Here is a 19,117-nt window from a genome sequence, read left to right on the forward strand (position 1 = left end):
GTAAATTCATGCGGAAGACGTGAATAATATTCATAGGGTAATCATGGTGATTCCTTAATCTCACAGCGTCTGGAACACAATTTTTGAGGCTGAGAGAGGAACTGCTTGTTTGTACCCCCAACTTCAATAAGCCCTAGGTAACAAGCCCGGTAGCCACCAAGGCATTTCCTTTCCCACTGAAACTTCATCCAATCTCGGTTGTATTTTCTTTCATTTCACTTATGGCAGTTTGCATAGGCTTTGGTATATTTTAGATGTTCTTAAAAATTTTAAGTTAACTGTCCAAGCAGAACTTTTTTATATCTTGATTACAGACCCCTCCTTAAGAAGATGACCATCGGCAAGAGAAAGGGAGGGATTGGAGGGGAGATAGTGGCAGCTAAATTGAAGAAACCTGGTCATTTCCCAGAGCGAACAAGGCCTCAGGTGGGAGGGGGGGATTGGAAGCCGAGAACGCCACGTGACCTTGGGGGGCCCCCGGGCTGAGTCGACCCCGCCCCTCCGCTCGCCGCCGGGGGGCGCATGCGCAGCCCGTGTTAGTGATGGAGGAGAGAAGATGGCGGAAGCGGAGTGAGTGACTTGCTGGTGACTGATGTCGTAACCGGGGGGCGAGTGGGGCAGCGACATGTCCCCTGAGGGGAAAGCTCAAGGCTCTTTGGAGGGCAGTGCAGGGAAAGGGAGACTCGGAGTTCCTTATCTTGCTTGGAGGAGCCCGCTTGGCCCATACAGGGGGGCGGAGGCCAACTGTAAGGGTCTAGTTACCTCCAGGCGGGAGCGCCCCTTCCGCCGTGTGATCCCGAATCGGCAGGGCCCTGCAGGCAGAGTCACCCCAGGGACCCCGACCGCTGGGGTCTTCCGGGAGGTGGGCCCCAGCGGGCCCCTCAGGCGCTGTCATCCCTGCAAGTGGGCCCCGCGGGCAGCCTTGTCACGGATGCCCGCTCCAGGGGCCCGCGGAGGCTGGGTAGGGTTGGGCGGGCACTGCCGGGCCTCCTTAGCGCTCCCCCCCTTCCCGCCCCGGCGTCACCCCACTCCTCCTCGGAGGGAGAACCTGAGACGAGGCTGCTCACCGCCCTCCCCCAGGAGGCGTGGAGAAGGTGTCCTAGCGCGGGCCTTAGCGCGGCGGGGGCTCCTGCGGGTCTGGCCAGGCTGAAACATCCCGGAAAGAAAGACCTTATTTCCCCTGGGTCTTTGGCTGCAGTGTTGACGCCTGCCTTAGAGAGCCATGTTCTTGTGCGGCGGTGTGGTGTGATGATGTCCTTAGTTAGCTACTCAAACTTCGTGTTTCCTGGGTAGGCCTCTTGTGCACCACGATTGCCAGCTGTATTTTGCAGACAGTACTACGCACAGACGGTGGAGTTAGTAAAATTGTTTTTTTGTGCCAGGTCTCCAAATGTGATACAATGGTTTGGTCCTTCCTGCTCACTGATGTTTAGATTTGGGCCTAGAATTTGGCTTATCTGCGACCATCTTTGGTTTGTTAGTGAACGAACTTACCATGGGGTTTCAGTTTGAGGACGTGGTTGTGCAGAATAGCTGTCTGAAAGGACCAGAATTTAAACTGGCTTTTTGCATATCACTGCTACATGGGTAAGAGTTTTGACAGCCAGCAATTTGGCAAAAAGTTTACCTTGTCTACCACTAAATCTGTATGATTTGAACATATGATTTGATGATTGGAAAGCAGTTTGAAAAAGTATAAAAAAAAAAAACCCTAGAGAAGCATAAAGATGTGAGTCATTTACTAATCAAAAAACTGAAGTCAGTTGTTTTCCTCTACTATTTTCCTTTCACTTCCTTTTATTAAATTGAGGTTTTTTTGGTTTTTTGTTTTTTTACTTTTAATTCCTTGGACAGCCTATAAATACTATTTGCATAAGTGGTGTAAAGAACAAAGAAAATTTGTACGTAAAGGGACACCATATGGGAATAGTGTGTGTGTGCACAATTAGTGCCAAATTCCTTTGTCTTTTCATGAAGTAGAAAGTGTTCTTGCTCCATTCTTGTCAATGATGCTGATGTGATGTGTGGCAGATTTTGCTTCTCAGAAGAAAAGATTGGATAAGAAAGACAGATAAAATCAGTATATTCTCAAGTGTGCTTTTCACCATTCTGGTGCATTTCTAAGTTTGACTTTCTAACAATATTGAGGCCCTCAGATGTGACTTAAAACGTTGTTTGAATTTATTCAGTTGTAGATTCAGTGTTAAGTGGAATTTTATACCACAACAATGAAGTGAGTTTGAAGGAATCAGAAAGTCTGGTACAAAAATGTCCTTTACTGTCCATACATGAGGAAAGTAACATAATTACGGTTTTTCAAAATTTGGAGCAATTCTTTATGAGAGGAGGTTTTTGGAAGGAAGTGAGGAAATTGTTGTCAGCTGCTCTGTTTTCCAGGAGTAATCTGCTTATAAGTATAACCAGAGTTATTAGGTGTAGTGTGGACAGTGTTGTAGACTAGGGGAAAAGCCGGTGTGAGTTAATAAAAACTTACTATTTTTACTTTTTAAAAAATGTTTATTTTTGAGAGAGAGAGAGCATGAGTGGGGAGGGAGAAAGAGGATCTGAAGCAGGCTCTGTGCTGACAGCAGAGAGCCCAATGCGGGGTTTGAAATCACGAACCTGAAGCAAAGTCGGACACTTAGCCAATGGAGCCACCCAGGCGCCCCTACTTTTTTTTTTTTTTTTTTTTAAATGTAAGCTCTGTGCCCAGTGTGGAGCTTGAATTCACCACAACCCTGAGATCAAGAGTTGTATGCTCTACCCATCGAGCCAGCCTGGTGCCCCTTGGAGGCCCACATCGAGTATAGAGATTACTTAAAAAATCAAATCTTTTTTTTTTTTTAATGTTTTTATTTATTTTTGAGACAGAGAGAGGCAGAGCATGAGCAAGGGAGGGGCAGAGAGAGAGGGAGACACAGAATCCGGAGCAGGCTCCAGGCCCTGAGCTGTCAGCACAGAGCCCGACGCGGGGCTCGAACTCTCGGACCGCGAGATCATGACCTGAGCCGAAGTCGGATGCTTAACTGACTGAGCCACCCAGGCGCCCCAAAAAATAAAATCTTAAATTATTTTTAAAATTAGTAAGAGAACATATTTTAAAAGCGGAGTGTATATGGTAACCAGAAATAAGCTAATGAACACAAATGCTTAGGCATCCTATTTTAATAGAAAGATAAGAATGACTTTGGTCAAAAAAAAGTAAAGAAATATTTTAAATTCTGATGTTGCTTTAGTATTTATTTTTTAGGTATAGTATTCTTTTATAAACTTGTTTCGGTTTCATTCATCTTTCAATAATGAAAAGATAAACTTTAGGCCAGGATTTATTTAAGTTGCATATCCTGAATTATTTGAACTCAAATTTAGAACGTATTAACTATCAAATATGCTATATATTTGTGAAGTACTTTTCCTTTCTAAGTGTTTATGGTGACTGTATGCTATCTCTGCTATTATGAGGGTTGTCTTAAAAATTTAGATTGTTGCTGATTATTTCTTTGAAATAATTAAATACTCTTTAAAGCCTGCAATACAATGCTTTTGCCGACACAAACCCTTTGTGTTACCTGACAGATTCAAGGACCACAGTACAGCTATGGATAGTGAAGCAAACCCTGGCACATCTTCTGTGTCGACAACAGCCAGTAGTACCACCACCACAACTATTACCACTTCCTCCTCTCGAATGCAGCAGCCACAGATCTCTGTCTACAGTGGCTCAGACCGACATGCTGTACAGGTATTTCAGTTATAATGACGGGTGGGCTAAGACTTAGGATGCCGTTATTTTTCTCTTAAGCCAGGTGAACCTGTTGTTTTACGTCCTCAAATGAGTCACATGATATTTTCTAAATGAGTACAGTTAGAATAGTTAATATCTGAAACAATCAAAAGTTACTTAATAATCCTTCTATTGAAAGGGCTTACATTTGTCAGCATGTGGCTTATAAAACCATATGTTAGGAAAATTATAATTGGAAGGGCTCTAGGTGGCTGCTACAGTGTGGAGACACTCAGCCTACAGCCTAAATATACAGAATGGATCTAGGCTTTTCTAGGTTCTTTTATATTTGAAACCAAAATATAGACTTAGGAAGATCTGTTCAGGTCTGTGGATGTGTTAAGAGGTTTATTTTATTTCTTTTTTTTTCTTTTAATATGTTTTAATCTTTATTTTTGAGAGAGGGACAGCATGTGAGCAGGGGAAGAGCAGAGAGAGAGGGAGACACAGAATCTGAAGCAGGCTCCAGGCTCTGAGCTATCAGCACAGAGCCCGACGTGGGGCTCGAACTCACGAATTGTGAGATCATGACCTGAGCCGAAGTCGGATGCTCAACCGACTGAGCCACCCAGGTGCCCCTATTTTATTTCATTTTATTTATTTATTTTTTTGAAGATTTTTTTTAATGTTTATTTTTGAGAGACAGAGTGCGAGTGGGGGAGGGGCAGAGAGAGAAGGAGACACAGAATCCGAAGCAGGCTCCAGGATCCGAGCTGTCAGTACAGAGCCCGATGCAGGGCTCAAACCCACGAGCCGCGAGATCATGACCTGAGCCAAAGTCAGACGCCCAACCGACTGAGCCACTTAGGTGCCCCAAGAGGTTCATTTTAAACTCAAGTGGCTTAAGAACCTAAGCAGAAGAATCATTTAAAGTTCTTAGGGGCAGAGGGGGGAAGGGAATGTTTAGGAAAAGTTTTAGTCTCTTCACTTGGTTGCAAAATTAAGTTTACTTGGTTAACTTTTATAATGAGGTTGAGGCAATATGGTATTTCATAAAAAGGGCATGGGCATTGTAGTCTGATATGCTCTTTGTTTGAATTCCATTTTCTTAATCCTTAGTAGCTATGTGTCTTGGCTGAGAGGCATGATCTCTTTGACCATCAGGAAATTGTAAAATGAAGATGAGACCATCTAGTTCCTTAGTTACTTTGATCATTAAAGGAAGCATTAAAACGGTGTGGGGCACATTATATATTCCCAATCAATAACAGTAGCTAATATTTATTGAACAATTGCTATGTGGCAAGCATTTGATGAATGCTTTACGTGGATTATCTTTTTTTTAAAGTTTACATATTTTTGAGAGAGAGCATTAGCAGGGGAGGGGCAGAGAGAGAGAAAAGACGGAGAACTCTAAGCAGGGTCCCTGCTGACAGTGCAGAGTCTGGTGTGGGCTCAAACCCATGAGATCATGACCTGAGCTAAAATCAAGAGTCGGACACTCAACTGACTGAGCCACCTAGGGATCCCTCTTTTTTTTTTTTTTTTTTTTAAGTTTATTTATTTATTTTGAGAGAGAGAGAGTGCATGCATGAGCAGGGGAGGGGGCAGAGACAGGGAGAGAGAGAAAGAATCCCAAGCAGGCTCTGAAGTGCCAGTGCAGAGCCTGGAAGCAGGGCTTGAACTCATAAACTATGAGATCATGACCTTATCCAAAGTCAAGAGTCAAAGGATGTTAACCTACTGAGCCACTCGGGCATTCCTGGATTATCTCTTTTAATCCTCACCACACCTCTGTAAAGTGGATGCTGTTACCTCTCATTTTACAGATGGGAAAACTGATGTTTTAAATAGATTAACTTTTCCTAAATTCACATAGCTAGTAGATTGTCTGGTTTTAGAGTTGTGCCTTTAATCACTCCGTGAGTTTTTATGTTTCATTCTACTCTGAAAATAACTTAACCTGGGTGCGATATAGTCCTCTCTCCACTCCATTTTTCTAGATTGGATATCCCAGCATGATGGCTTTTAACTGTTTTGTTGTTTAGAATTCTGAAGTTACCATGGGGTAGAATCAGAGCTGTTGAAGATTGAGTCAGTCCAGCAAAAGTTCAAACTGGAATGAGGAATGTGTTTTTAATGTTTTTTACCTTCTTTGCGGCAAGGGATATAGGAGAGAGTATCTCGATGTTTGAGCATGTAGTTGATGTGGTATTTTAATATGACATTTTGATCTCTAGTTTTTATCTAAGCTGAATGTGTTAATAAAAAATAAGATGTTACTGGAGAAGGACAGGTATAGGTATCTCTCACAAATAGCACTTATACTAGTTCTTATGAGGTGATAGAATTGCTTCCTCTAAAGTACAGTCAAATCAATATTCATTGAATTACCTAAGTAGTTCTTTAATACTGTCCAGCATTCTTTTCCAGTCCCATGAGTTCTCTTTACCCTTTTTGTTTCTTTAAAGATTAAAATAAGAACAATGTGTTGTACCTTTAACTTGCCTTTTAGGAGTCTCTCTCCCATCAGTGTGTCATTGAATGATAATGAAAGACTGTGTTGACAATAGAAGAAATGGCTACACTGACAAAAATGTGTCAAATAGATTATATTTATGTTATTTTAGTTTGACTTTGGTTTTATTATGGATTTCGAAGAACATATATAGATTTACCTGACCCAAAAGGTGTACTGCTGTAATTCTAAATTGCTTAATGCTGGTCTATCGTCTCCTGAGAGGTCAAAAGCATACATTGATATTGTGACAGGAGTCTGTAGCAGATATAGCCAATCTGTAGTTGGAGAGATGAGATATGAATACATGAAAGTAAACAAGGAAATATGTTTCTTGGAATTTGGATAAAGAGATTCATTGCTCTGTGGTTCATGGTGTCCTGACTCAGACCTCAAGCTGTAGGATTATGGCTCAATTACTCTGTTCTGAACACTGTGGTTTGATCCTGAGAGTAGGGTTTTGTGCTGTTTCAGATCACTGTGGGGCATGGTGTGACTTTGGAATGTGGATGCAGAGGAGAGGTCTAGTCTGACTTGTGAGTTTGGACAGATCAAGGATTTTTTTCTCTTTTTTTAGAATACTTTTCTACATGTATCTATTTGTGAAGTTTCAGGCTCAGATTTTATATTTTACTAATATTCACAGTAATTAACACTTTTTCAGGAATTTTTTTAAGTTAGAATAGTTTTTTTTTTATGTTGAAAGGAATCTGACATTTAAAAACATTAAAAGAAGTAATAATTTAAAACAGGAAGTAGCTTTATAGTTTTACATGATTATTTATATAATACCTGCTTGTAGATTTTTTCCAGATATTTACGGAAAGTACAAATGAGAAGGTAAAAATCTCCTCGAATCTAGCTGTCTATTGGTAGTCTTTTAATGTTTTCCTGAATAGTCTTTTAAATATTTTAATATAAAATGGTATCTTACTCTATACACTATTTAGTAATCTGCTTTTTTCACCAAATGATATATTTGGGAATTTTTTTTTGTTGCTAAAAGTAGATATGTCTGTGCTGTACAATACAGGTGTATTGTGTTCCTAGGTGCTTGTGGCTACTTATATTAAAATATAGTAAAATTAAAAACTCATTTTCTTAGTTGCATTAGCTGCATTCGTAAGTGCTTAGGAGACACATGTGGCTAGTGGCTGCTATATTGAGCAGCATTGGTCTATGTTATTATTTGTAATGGCTGTAAATGCATATTCCTCTCTATACCCACGCCCTGAGTGCTACCCAGTTTTCTCTAAAACAGTATGCCAGTTTACATTCTTACTGACACTATGAGAGTTATCTGTTTCCCCATTTAGTGGTAATATTCTTTTAAGTCAGTTACTCAGTTCTTGCTTTGGCAGCGCATACACTAAAATAAGTCAGTTATTCATCTGAAAGTTGGAAAATAGTATCTTGTTTTAATTTGTAAATTTTGACTACTAATGAGAGTGAAGATTTTTTCAGGTGCTTATTTGGCTCTTTTTTCTTTTGTGAATTGCTTCTTTTGGGTGGCTTTGATTTGTACAGATTAGCGAATCTTAGTCGTACGTAACTAGGAGAGAACTATGTTAATAAACGTTACACTCAATATTAACATAGTGAAATTTTAAACCACCGCTTGTTTTATACTTCGTGGTTAAGCTTAACATTAAGATCATGATTTGACATTGGTTCAATTGACTCGTCACAGGTGATTCAGCAGGCATTGCATCGCCCCCCCAGCTCTGCTGCTCAGTACCTTCAGCAGATGTACGCTGCTCAGCAGCAGCACTTGATGCTACACACCGCAGCCCTCCAGCAGCAGCACTTAAGCAGCTCCCAGCTTCAGAGCCTTGCTGCAGTTCAGGTGAGACTTAACTGAGTTCAGACTTTATGAGGTAAAGTTGACAAAAGTTCACATTTTTTGCAGATACTTACTGAAAATAGATATATTGGGTATTATTTTGGAATTCTCAGATGTCCTGTGATTAGTTTTTCTTAAATTAATAGGCTGCCAGATAGAAGTTAATAAAAAGTATACGGATATGTTTTATATGTTACTCGGTTGCTAGCTCCGTCCCACTTCTTTTTATCTACTTTGCAGAAATACTATGCTAGTGTCATGGTTTTGTGGGTGATAAAATTCTGGGTACAACAGTGAATACTTAGGGTTACAGGAATTGTATTTACATTTCAGTGAAAAAAATTTTAATATAAGTAATTTACATTCATTTAAAAAAATCAAGTAGTATCAAATTGTTTATAAAAGGTAAAGTGGAGGTGTTCATTTTCTAGACCCACTACTGTTTTTCATTCTTCACAGGTGGCTGCTGTTCAGTATATATTCCTCCAGAAATTTTCTGTATAAAAATATATATACATGCACCTTTCTTATATCCAGTCATATCTTCCTAGTGATAATGGGATATTTTTATAATTAAATGCTTGCTTTGAAAAAGATTTTCATTCTTATTCTGTTTATTTAAATAAGACTGTATGTGAAGATTTAATCTTAAATATTCTTATGAGAGGAGGATCTCAGTTGATTGAACCTGAAAAAGGTTTATTTCTGTTAGGAACACAGCTCTTTCATCTTCTTCATAGTATGATTTTAAATAACTTCATGTTCATGATACAAGTTAGGAAACTGAAACCCACTGGCACTTGATGTGGCTCCCATTTTCTTTTTCATAACGTTGGAGTGGTGATTCCACTTGAAAGAAAACAGAGACTTGTAGAGTGAAACTGACAATGAGTGCAGCTATTAAAATAAGATTAGCCTTTGGGTCCTTCGTTTTCATTATTCAGCTTTTTCCTTTTTTTCTTAATCTGTTGGGCCAAAGCTTAATCTGTGTTGACTGTGAATTGAATTTTGCATTGGTTCATACCTAGATGTTTTAACTTTTATTGTGATTTTTTGGTATCTTGGTGCCAGAAAGTTTTTAACTTCAGATTTTTATAGACATATTATAAAGATCTTATTATTTTAGGCAAGTTTGTCCAGTGGAAGACCATCTACATCCCCCACAGGAAGTGTCACACAACAGTCAAGTATGTCCCAGACATCTGTAAGTGCCCTAAATTTTTTCCTGGATTTAAAAATGTTAATTACTGCTTTCCAAAAGTGAACTTAATATTTACAAAGTTGCTGTTGTATATTTGTTGATTGATACTTAAGTGATAAGTGCCTAGAAATAGAAACGATAAGTTTCAAGAATTCAGAGCTAATGTTAAGCTTCTGAAAACCTGAGTTTTTTTTTTTAAGAAGATTTTTTTTAATGTTTATTTATTTTTGAGAGAGAATGAGCAGGGGAGGAGCAGAGAGAGAGAGAGGGAGACACAGAATCCAAAGCAAGCTCCAGGCTCCTAGCTGTCAGCACAGAGCCTGACACAGGGGTCGAACTCACAGACTGTGAGATCATGACCAGAGCTGAAGTAGGACACTTAATTGACTGAGCCACCCAGGCGCCGTGAAAATCTGAGTCTTAAAAAAAAAATGTTTTTGTATTTCTTATATATGTTTTCCCGCTGATTTTGCTCAGATCTTATGTGATTCAGAATGATGGCAGTTTTCAGTATGTATTGAAAGCCTGAAAGGTACAATGCAGGAGTATTAGGCCATGTATTCCCTGCGATATACTAAAGAATGTCAACCCTTGGTAGACATCTAAATGTTTCTAGCTTTTTTTGGACACTTCACATTTTAGAAATTAATACTTTTCAGCTTATGCTTACTTGACTTATCTTGGCCAATTTACAAGTATCCATTCAAGATAACGTAACTTTAAAAAAAATTTTTTTTTGAAGTTTATTTTTATTTTGAGAGCGAGAGAGAGCGCAAGCAGGGGAGAGGGCAGAGAGAGTGGAAGAGAGAATCCCAAGCAGGCATGCACTGTCAGCACAGAGCCTGATGCGGGACTCAATCTCATGAACTGTGAGATCATGACCTGAGCCAAAATCAAGAGTTGGACGCTTAAATGACTGAGCCACCCAGCACCCTAAGATAACGTAATTTATTTTGAGAAAGGAGTAAATCTGATTTGCTATATTGCACATATATAGAAATTGTGCAGTTTCCCAGTTAAAAGAAATGTATAGGCATGTAATACTTAATTTTTTATGTTGATAGAATTTCATATTGTAAGAATATTGAAAATTGCTATATACTTTTTACTCAGATTCACCATTGTTAGCATTTGGTTCATTGCTTTATCATTCATTCTTTCTCTCTACATATATACGTGTAGACAGACATCTTTTTCTGAACCATTTGCAGGTTAGTTGAGACATGTTCCTTTATTCTTAAATACTTCAATATGTATTTCCTATGAACAAAGTTCTTTTACAAAACCACATGAGAATGGTCAGATGCAGGAAATTTAACAGTGTAGTCCATATTCACATTTCATTAGTTCCAGATTGCTCTGTCTCCTCCACTGTAGATGTTATGGACCAGATAACTTTTTGCTGTGTGTGTAGGAGGGCTATCCTGTGCACTGTTTGGGTACTTAGCAGCATCCCTAGCTTCTACCCACTAGATACTAGTAGGCCCTCCTCTTTGCCACAGTGTGACAACCAAAAATGTCTCTAGGCACTGGCAGATGTTTCCTGGAAGGCAAAACTGCCCCTGGCTGAGAACCATTGAGTTAACCTAATAATATCCTTTCTAACTAATTTTTCCTGATCCCAGATGATAATACTCTGATACTTTGTAAAATCGACTGCAGTAGAGTTTAGTTGTAGATTGCTAAGGAATTGAAGATAACTTGTACTGTATTTCTTTAGCTAGGGGTATGGTCTTTGCTGACTAAGTACATATATAGGAGCATATGATTATTTTTATGGCTACTGACATTTTTAATTTAAAAATCCTATTTTTTGGCATGGAAGTATCCTGGAACATGAATAAAATTAGTTAAATCTCACTTCGTGAGATCAAGCCCTGCATCAGGCTCTGTGCTGACAGTGCATACCTACTTGGGGTTCTCTCTCTCTTTCTCCCTCTCTCTCTCTCTCTCTCTCTCTCTCTGGCCCCTCCCCTCTTTCTCTCAAAATAAATAAATAAACTTAAAAAAAAAAAGATGTTACTTATGACTTGAAAACAGACTGAAAAAGAAAAATTTAAGCAATGTAATCTAGCCCTAAGCCTTAATACTATAATTACGGTTATTGATGCCGGATGTGTCTTTAATTAGTACATTGGTAGTTAAGGCAAGCACTGTAAACATTTGTGAGCTAGTTAAAAAAAATTATGGGCAAATTTTTTTCTTTGAAATACTGGAAATATCATAAATATCAAAGAGAGATTTTCAAATTATTAAAAGGTATCCTTTTAAACTATTTTTTCTCTCATGAATTTATGTATGTGACTTTCACAGAAATTCTGATTCCAGTGATTGTATTTATTTTTTTATGACATTATTAGTGCTGCTTGTCATAAACCAGGCAGGCTTGTATGTATGATAAAGCATGCCAGAACCTGTGATTGGTTGGTGGGGGGAAAGAGGTAAGCATGGAGAGCAGATGTCCAGGAAAATAAAAAAAAATACACTGCATTTGTTTTATTTTATATCCCAGTTGAGCAGTAGCTCAAGTGAGTGGACTAGCTATCCAAATTATGATACCCAAGGTAGCTTAGTAAGTATGGGTCAGTCTCCAAAAGAGGGGAAGAGTGTGGTAGCAGAAATCTCTAGGTAGTGATACTAATGAGCCATGTCAGGTGGCAGTCTAGAAACTTTTCACAGTTTTTGGTTATTTCAAGGTAGGATTCCAGATCAACAGTGAAATCCCACCGGGAAGGGTCCAGCCTCCAGTAGGAGAAAGGGCTAGAAGGTAGGTTGTCAAGTCATCAGCCAGATCCATAGACTTGGATTTAGAATAGGAGTGGGATCCCAATGGAGAAATGGAATATTATTAAACAACGGAGTCAAAATCCAGTCAATGTGATTTAGGGTTGAAACTGTGGAGAAGGCTTTGTTAATTGAATATATAGGTAATCAGTGGGTGCCAGCATCCTCTTCTTTCCAAACCTCATTAAAACAGACTAATTCTAGACTTTGATCAGTAGTGAGAGTGGTGATTTTATGACTGTTTGGTTTTATTTTTTTATTTTTATTTTTAAAAAAATTTTTTTTTCAACATTTATTTATTTTTGGGACAGAGAGAGACAGAGCATGAACGGGGGAGGGGCAGAGAGAGAGGGAGACACAGAATCAGAAACAGGCTCCAGGCTCTGAGCCATCAGCCCAGAGCCTGACGTGGGGCTCGAACTCACGGACCACGAGATCGTGACCTGGCTGAAGTCGGACGCTTAACGGACTGCGCCACCCAGGCGCCCCTGATTGTTTGGTTTTAAAAGTAGTTGGGACTGAGTGTTCAAGTTGATGCCTTTGTACTTTAACTGAATGGGACTTAGATTTAGTTAAATTTGACTTGCCAAAATGAAATCCAAACCAATTAAAAACTCTGCTGCAAAAAAAAAACAAAGTTAAAAACCAACAGAATGATTAAAAATATATTAGTACCTTGTAGATTAACCAGCTGATATTTGTGAAATAACAAGGATTCATTTATAATTGTAAGATAAACAATGAGAATTCACAAAAGACCTGTATTAGTAATTTTCAAAGAAAAATTTCTGGCTTCTCAATACATGAAAATGTATTTACTGTATTAGTAACAAAGAAGTGTATGTAAAAACAAGGACATCTCTTAAATCAGAAAACAAGGAACAACATTGAGTCAATACCTATTATTGGCAAGGATGTGAGAAAGTAGGTATACTCATACACTGTAAGTGGGAATGTATTTGGTACAACCTTTCTGAAAGATTATTTGTCAATGAGTATGAAAATTTCAACTATGCATTCCCTTTTACTTACTGTTATTTTTAGTGATGTCATTTACTAAAAATGACAGATAATTATGACATAGATAATCATGCAAAAATGACATAATTATACAACTATGCATGGTTTATAATCGTGAAAAATTATAAACAATATAAATAAGTGCCCATTAATTAAAGATTAAACAAATTATAGTTAATTCGTACAGTGGACTACTATAGCTAAAAAATATGTGTGTATACAGACAGGCTTACATTTTCATTAGGTATTAAGTGAAAAAAGCAAAAAATTATAGTATGATCTCATTAACTTACATTTAGGTTATTCTGTCTTTCAGTTCTAAAATTTCCATGTGATTCTTATTTGTATCTTCTATTTGCTGAGAGTTTTTCCATTCAAGTGGGCTCACGTTGCTTGTTGAAAGCATTTTTATGATGACTGCTTTAAAATCTGCCAGATAATTTTATCTTTCATCTTGATGTTGGCATCTACTTATTGTCTTTTGTATTCAGCTTAGGTCTTTCTGGTTCTTAGTTTGATGAGTGATTTTTGATTGAAACCTCAATATTTTGAGTATTATGAGTGTATCATATTTAAACTTTGTGTTTTGGCTAGCTTCTGAAAGGGAATGTGTGCCACCTCCTTACTGTCGTCTGAGGGTAGAAAGTCCAGGTTACCCATTTGATCTCTATTGACACTCATAATTGCTGAGTGGTGGTGAGAGTCCTGGCTGGAGGGAGCGAGGGGAGTAAAAGTACCTGTTACCGCTCCACTGATACTGCAGGGACAGGGTGGGTTGGTGGTGGTAAATCTGTTACTGCCTGGCTGGGATGAAAATCCTGCCTCTCTACCTTGTTTTCTCTGAAGCATATCCATTGGAAGGATTAGGAGAATTGGGGTACCTCATTACATCCTGGTGTAGGTGGAAGTTTTTGCTGGTGTGGGTGGGGCCACAGTGTTTTCTGTGGTGTTTGGCTAGAGTAGAACAGTTGTCTAAAAGTTTTCCATGTCGTAGGTAGCCCCTTTCTTGGTCTTTCGGCTGGAAAGAACAGGCTGCTTTTGGGGCTTTTTTTGTTTGTACCCATTTGTATTTCTGGGTTACTGACTACTTCAGCTTAAAATTTTGGGTTCTATAAGACAAAAAGAAAACCCAGGGACCTCACAACAACATGTTTAAGTGGGTTCTGAGGTCCTTAGCCAGTCTGCTTCTCTCACCTCTCGGGATCTTCTTATGCTTATTTTATATGTAACATCAAAGGTTTTTAGTTTTATTTAGTGGGAGGGATACTGAAAAGTATCTCTATCTTCCTGGAAACAGAATTCCTGTCATTTAACTTACTTAAAAAAAAAAAATCTATATATCTGCCTGACTATTCAGGAAGAAAATCTGTGATACACAACAAATTGTTAGTCATTGGTTATCTCTGAGGAAGTAGATTGAAGAGCTTTATTTTGTTAATTTTTATATTGCCTAAATAAAACACAAACGTACTCGTATTGTTTAAGGGACATACGCTACAATTGTATAAAGTAGAAGGGACATCCTGATTCAGTAGTCCCTTTGGCCCTGAAAAAATTTTGTGTCAGGCTTTCCTATTACTGTGTGTTTTTATACATGAATGTAAACAGATAGACTTATGTAGTTAATTTTATTTGTCTGTTTTAATGTAACTGAAGTGCCATCATTCTCTATATACTTTCTCCTTTATGGGCATTTTCAGCTGGAAAGGATTATGTAGCTGAAAATTGCAATCATAAGTCTCTAAATGACTCAGTAGCTGTTTGTATCTCATTCTCTTTTTCTTTGTTGTCTTTTGGTCCTGGGATCTACATTAATCTTGGGTGTTTTGATTTTCATTCACTGTACTATTTAGTCAAAAAGGGAAAACTTTGTGATAGCTTTCTAGTTATGGTGCTAAACAAGATGAGATTTTGAAGCCCAGTTCTATGATTCTTTTTCATTCATACATTTCACTTATACGACACATATTTATTAGCATTCAATATGTGCCAGACCCTTTAGGTGCTGGGAGCACAGCAACACAACAGACAAATTCTCTGTCCTTGTGGAGCTAGACAGATGGTAAGCTGGTATGTAATATGTCAGCTGGTAAGTGCTATAAAGAAGAATAATGCAAGAAAGGGGAATGGGGAGAGGGAATTTGCTTTTTTAACCAGGGTGGTCAGGGAAAGCATTGCTAATAAAAATGGTATTTGAAGGAGAGTGAAGGAGGCAAACATGCTCGAGGAGCAGAGAGGAGGGTAGTGTGGCTGGAGTGGAATGAGAGAGTGGGAGTATGATGTAGAGATGACATTTGAGAGGTAATTGTAATCCAGTTGGGAAGAGATGATAAAACTTTTACTCACATTTAATTGCGAAGCTATTGGAGAGAAGAGCTATTTCCGTAGGGAAGCCACATGATCTCAGACAGGTTTTAACTTAGTGACAGTGTTAGGTTCTAGGGGGCAAAGATAGAAGCAGGGAGACCAGTTAAATGGTTTTTAATGGTTATCTGAGAGATTAGTGGCTTAGACTGTGATGGTGATAGTAAATGTGGTGAAATGTGGTTGGCCAGATTCTAGACTTTTTTTTTCACCAATATTTTATTATAGAGAATTGGGTATGTTTTAAAAGTAGAGCTAATAGGATGTACTGATGGACTGAATAAAAGATGTGAGGAAATGTGAAGAGTCCAGGATAACTGTAGCATTTTGGCCTGAAACTCTGGAAGGACCTGCCAAAGCAGGTGTTGGAGAAGAAAATCAGGAGTTTGGTTTTGGACATTCTGAGTTTGTGGTGGATATTAGATACCCACTTGTAGATGTTGAGTAGACATTGGATCTGTGAGTTTGGAGTTCATGTTGAGGTCTGGTGATTAGTCACGTCTTGTGCATCTACCCAAAATTCGTTTGTTGATGCCCTAACCCCCATGCGACTGTATTGGAAATTTTGCTATTATAAGTAAACCTGCATTGAATATTCTGTTATATATCTTTGTTGACATACCTAGTTATTTTCTTTTAAGAAATTTCCTAAGAGTACACTTTTTGGGTCAGTGAGATTGTTTTTAGATCAATCTTAAAAATGTTTACTTTCCCCTAAAAATGTCTAAATCAGATTAATCATGTATCAAATGAATCCATTGTAAGTTTTTCTGAGAGAAAATTATTTGCTTATAACCAGTCATTCTCGGTGTTCTATTGCTAGTGTCCTCATCCTCTTACCTATTTTAAGAGGTACTTTATTTATTTTATTTTTTGAAATGTTTATTTATTTTTGAGAGAGAAAGAGCACATTCACATGTAAGTGGGGCAGGAGTGGAGAGAGAGGGAGACAGAGGGTATGAAGCGGGCTCCACACTGACAGTGGAGAGCCCGGTGCGCGGCTTGAACCCATGAACTGTGCCGCCATGACCTGAGTGGAAGTGGGATGCTTAACTGAGTCACCAGGTGCCCCTATTTTAGGAGTTACTTTAATCAAGGATTTTTTTTTAATTGAAAAATTTTTTTTATTTTACATTTATTTAAAATTTTTTTTTTTTTTAACGTTTATTGATTTTTGAGACAGAGAGAGACAGAGCATGAACGGGGGAGGGGCAGAGAGAGGGAGACACAGAATCTGAAACAGGCTACAGGCTCCGAGCTGTCAGCACAGGGCCCGACGCGGGGCTCGAACTCACGGACCGCGAGATCATGACCTGAGTGAAGTCGGACGCTTAACCGACTGAGCCACCCAGGCGCCCCTACATTTATTTTTGAGGGACAGAGTGAGATACAGGCGGCGGTGGGGGTGGGGGCAGAGAGAAAAAGAGACACAGAACCTGTAGCAGGCTCCAGGCTCTAAGTAAGAGTTCAGCACGGACCCCAACACGGGGCTCAAACCCATGAACTGTGAGATCGTGACCTGAGCCTAAGTTAGATGCTCAACTGACTGAGCCACCCAGGTGCCCCTAGTCATGGATTTTTAAAAATGAAATCTCAAGTGATTGAGTTTATGTTTTGGACCTATTCCAAAACTTAACCACCTTAAAATAAAATTGTAGCCTGAATATTTGTACGGTCATGAGCAGCTTTACCACATTCTTGTAAAATATTCCAAAAGTACAGCAAAAGTAAAAAAAAGTGTTAAGTCCCCTTCAACCCTCTGTCCCCTTCTGCCTTCTTTCAGTCCTCTTCAGTCCTTCTGACTCCTCAGTGTGCTGGATATCCCTCCATCACATCTTTACCTATGCATTATGGACATATAGAGCATAAAGAAATGTGTGTAGTAGCACCTGGGTGGCTGAGTCGGTTGAGTGTCTGACTTTGGATCAGGTCATGATCTCATTTGTGAGTTCAAGCCCCACATTGGGCTGGCTGTTGTCAGCGCAGAGCCTGCTTCAGATCCTCTGTGCCCCTCTCTCTGCTCTTCCCCTGCTTGTGCTCTTTAAAATATAAATAAAACATTAAAAAAAAAAAAGAAATGGGTGTGTGTATGTTAACATATATTTTTATGCACTGGGAGCAGTGTTGTGCATTCTGTGTTTTACACTCCATGGTGTCTTGAGATCTTTCTGTGTTAGCACACAGAGTTCAATCTTACTTAAGCTATTGCATAGTGTTGCACAGTATGGATGCACTTTATCTTATATAACCATCTCCATTGCTGGACATTTTAAGTTACTTACCATATTTTAATTGTTTCAGCATTGCAGTTTTTCTAAGATGTCAAAATCTGAAAGCAAATGGGAGATTATGAGGTTTCTTGTTTGTTTTGCTGTTATGTTTATAGCTTGAATCTCAGATAGTAGAAATAATGGTTTTCTATAATAAATAGGATACACATTTTATTTCATAGTATTATTAAAAGTGTGCAGTCTTGGGGCGCCTGGGTGGCTCAGTTGGTTGAGCGTCCGACTGTGGCTCAGGTCATGATTTCGTGGTCTGTGAGTTCAGGCCCTATGTTGGGCTCTGTGCTGACTGCTCAGAGCCTGGAGCCTGCTTCAGATTCTGTGTCTCCCTCGCTCTCTGCCCCTCCACCGCTCATGCTCGCTCGCTCTCTCTCTCTCTCTCTCTCTCTCTCTCTGTCAAAAATAAACATTAAAAAAAATTAAAAACGTGCAGTCTCTTAAAGGAAATCCTTTAAGTAGATATTATTTGAAATATTAGGTAGATATTATCTAAATGGGTAGATATTATTTGAAATATTAATATTTTATTCTTCTAGACACTTGAATTACCTACTAATACCCACTGAATAATGAGCCAGGAAAAGGTATACACTGCGTTGAAATGGTAAAAACAAAACAATGTACTAAACATTAAAAAAAAAAAAAAAGGAAAATAACATTTCCTTTCCTATTTTAAAGTTAACACCTACATAGAAAAGACAAAAAAGAAAATACACATTATCCCAAATTTTACCCGTAATGGGGATTAGTCACTTTTTTTTTTTAAATTTTTTTTTTTTTAACGTTTATTTATTTTTGAGACACAGAGAGACAAAGCATGAAGGGGGGAGGGGCAGAGAGAGAAGGAGACACAGCATCGGAAGCAGGCTCCAGGCTCTGAGCCATCAGCCCAGAGCCTGACGCAGGGCTCGAACTCACAGACCGCAAGATCGTGACCTGAGCTGAAGTCGGATGCTTAACCGACTGCACCACCCAGGCGCCCCTAGTCACCTTTAAATTTTGGTGACTGTCCTTCCAGAGGGGCGTGTGTGTGTATCCATATATATATGAAATTTAATCGCATACAATTTTATGAGTGCATTATTGTGTGCATATACTATGCATTCATTTTTCTCTCAACGTGTTTTTCACATGTGACATGTATGTATGCATGAGGACATTTTCACATAATTATGTAAGTGGGAATGCAAGGAATGTACTCTATATGTTCTATAGTTTTTTCATTCTTCAGTGGGTCATTAAAGATATTTTCCTGTCATTGAATATTACAGATATATATTATCCTTTTAATGTCTGTGAACTATTATGTCTTTGTAGACATACCTGATTGATTTTGATAAGTCATATAACAGGAGTGGTTCTCAAATGGGCTTTGGCT

At 38.7% G+C, this 19,117-nt stretch overlaps 1 protein-coding gene across 10 annotated transcripts in view; it reads left to right on the forward strand.

Moving 5' to 3' along the window:
• Positions 1–505: 505 nt before the first annotated feature.
• PHC3 (polyhomeotic homolog 3) overlaps positions 506–19,117 on the forward strand; it is an 87,075-nt gene continuing 68,463 nt past the window's right edge. For all 10 annotated transcript variants that reach the window (XR_008297826.1, XR_008297827.1, XR_008297828.1 and 7 more), the window contains exons 1-4: positions 506–570; positions 3,577–3,742; positions 7,933–8,088; positions 9,212–9,289. Coding sequence is in view for 7 of the 10 variants with exons in the window: in XM_053221216.1 (XP_053077191.1) it covers positions 557–570; positions 3,577–3,742; positions 7,933–8,088; positions 9,212–9,289 (414 nt within the window). In the remaining 3 variants the exon portion in view is untranslated. The remainder of the gene's footprint in view (positions 571–3,576; positions 3,743–7,932; positions 8,089–9,211; positions 9,290–19,117) is intronic.

The sequence above is a fragment of the Acinonyx jubatus genome, chromosome C2 (assembly GCF_027475565.1).
Source record: "Acinonyx jubatus isolate Ajub_Pintada_27869175 chromosome C2, VMU_Ajub_asm_v1.0, whole genome shotgun sequence".
Classification (NCBI taxonomy): domain Eukaryota; kingdom Metazoa; phylum Chordata; class Mammalia; order Carnivora; family Felidae; genus Acinonyx; species Acinonyx jubatus.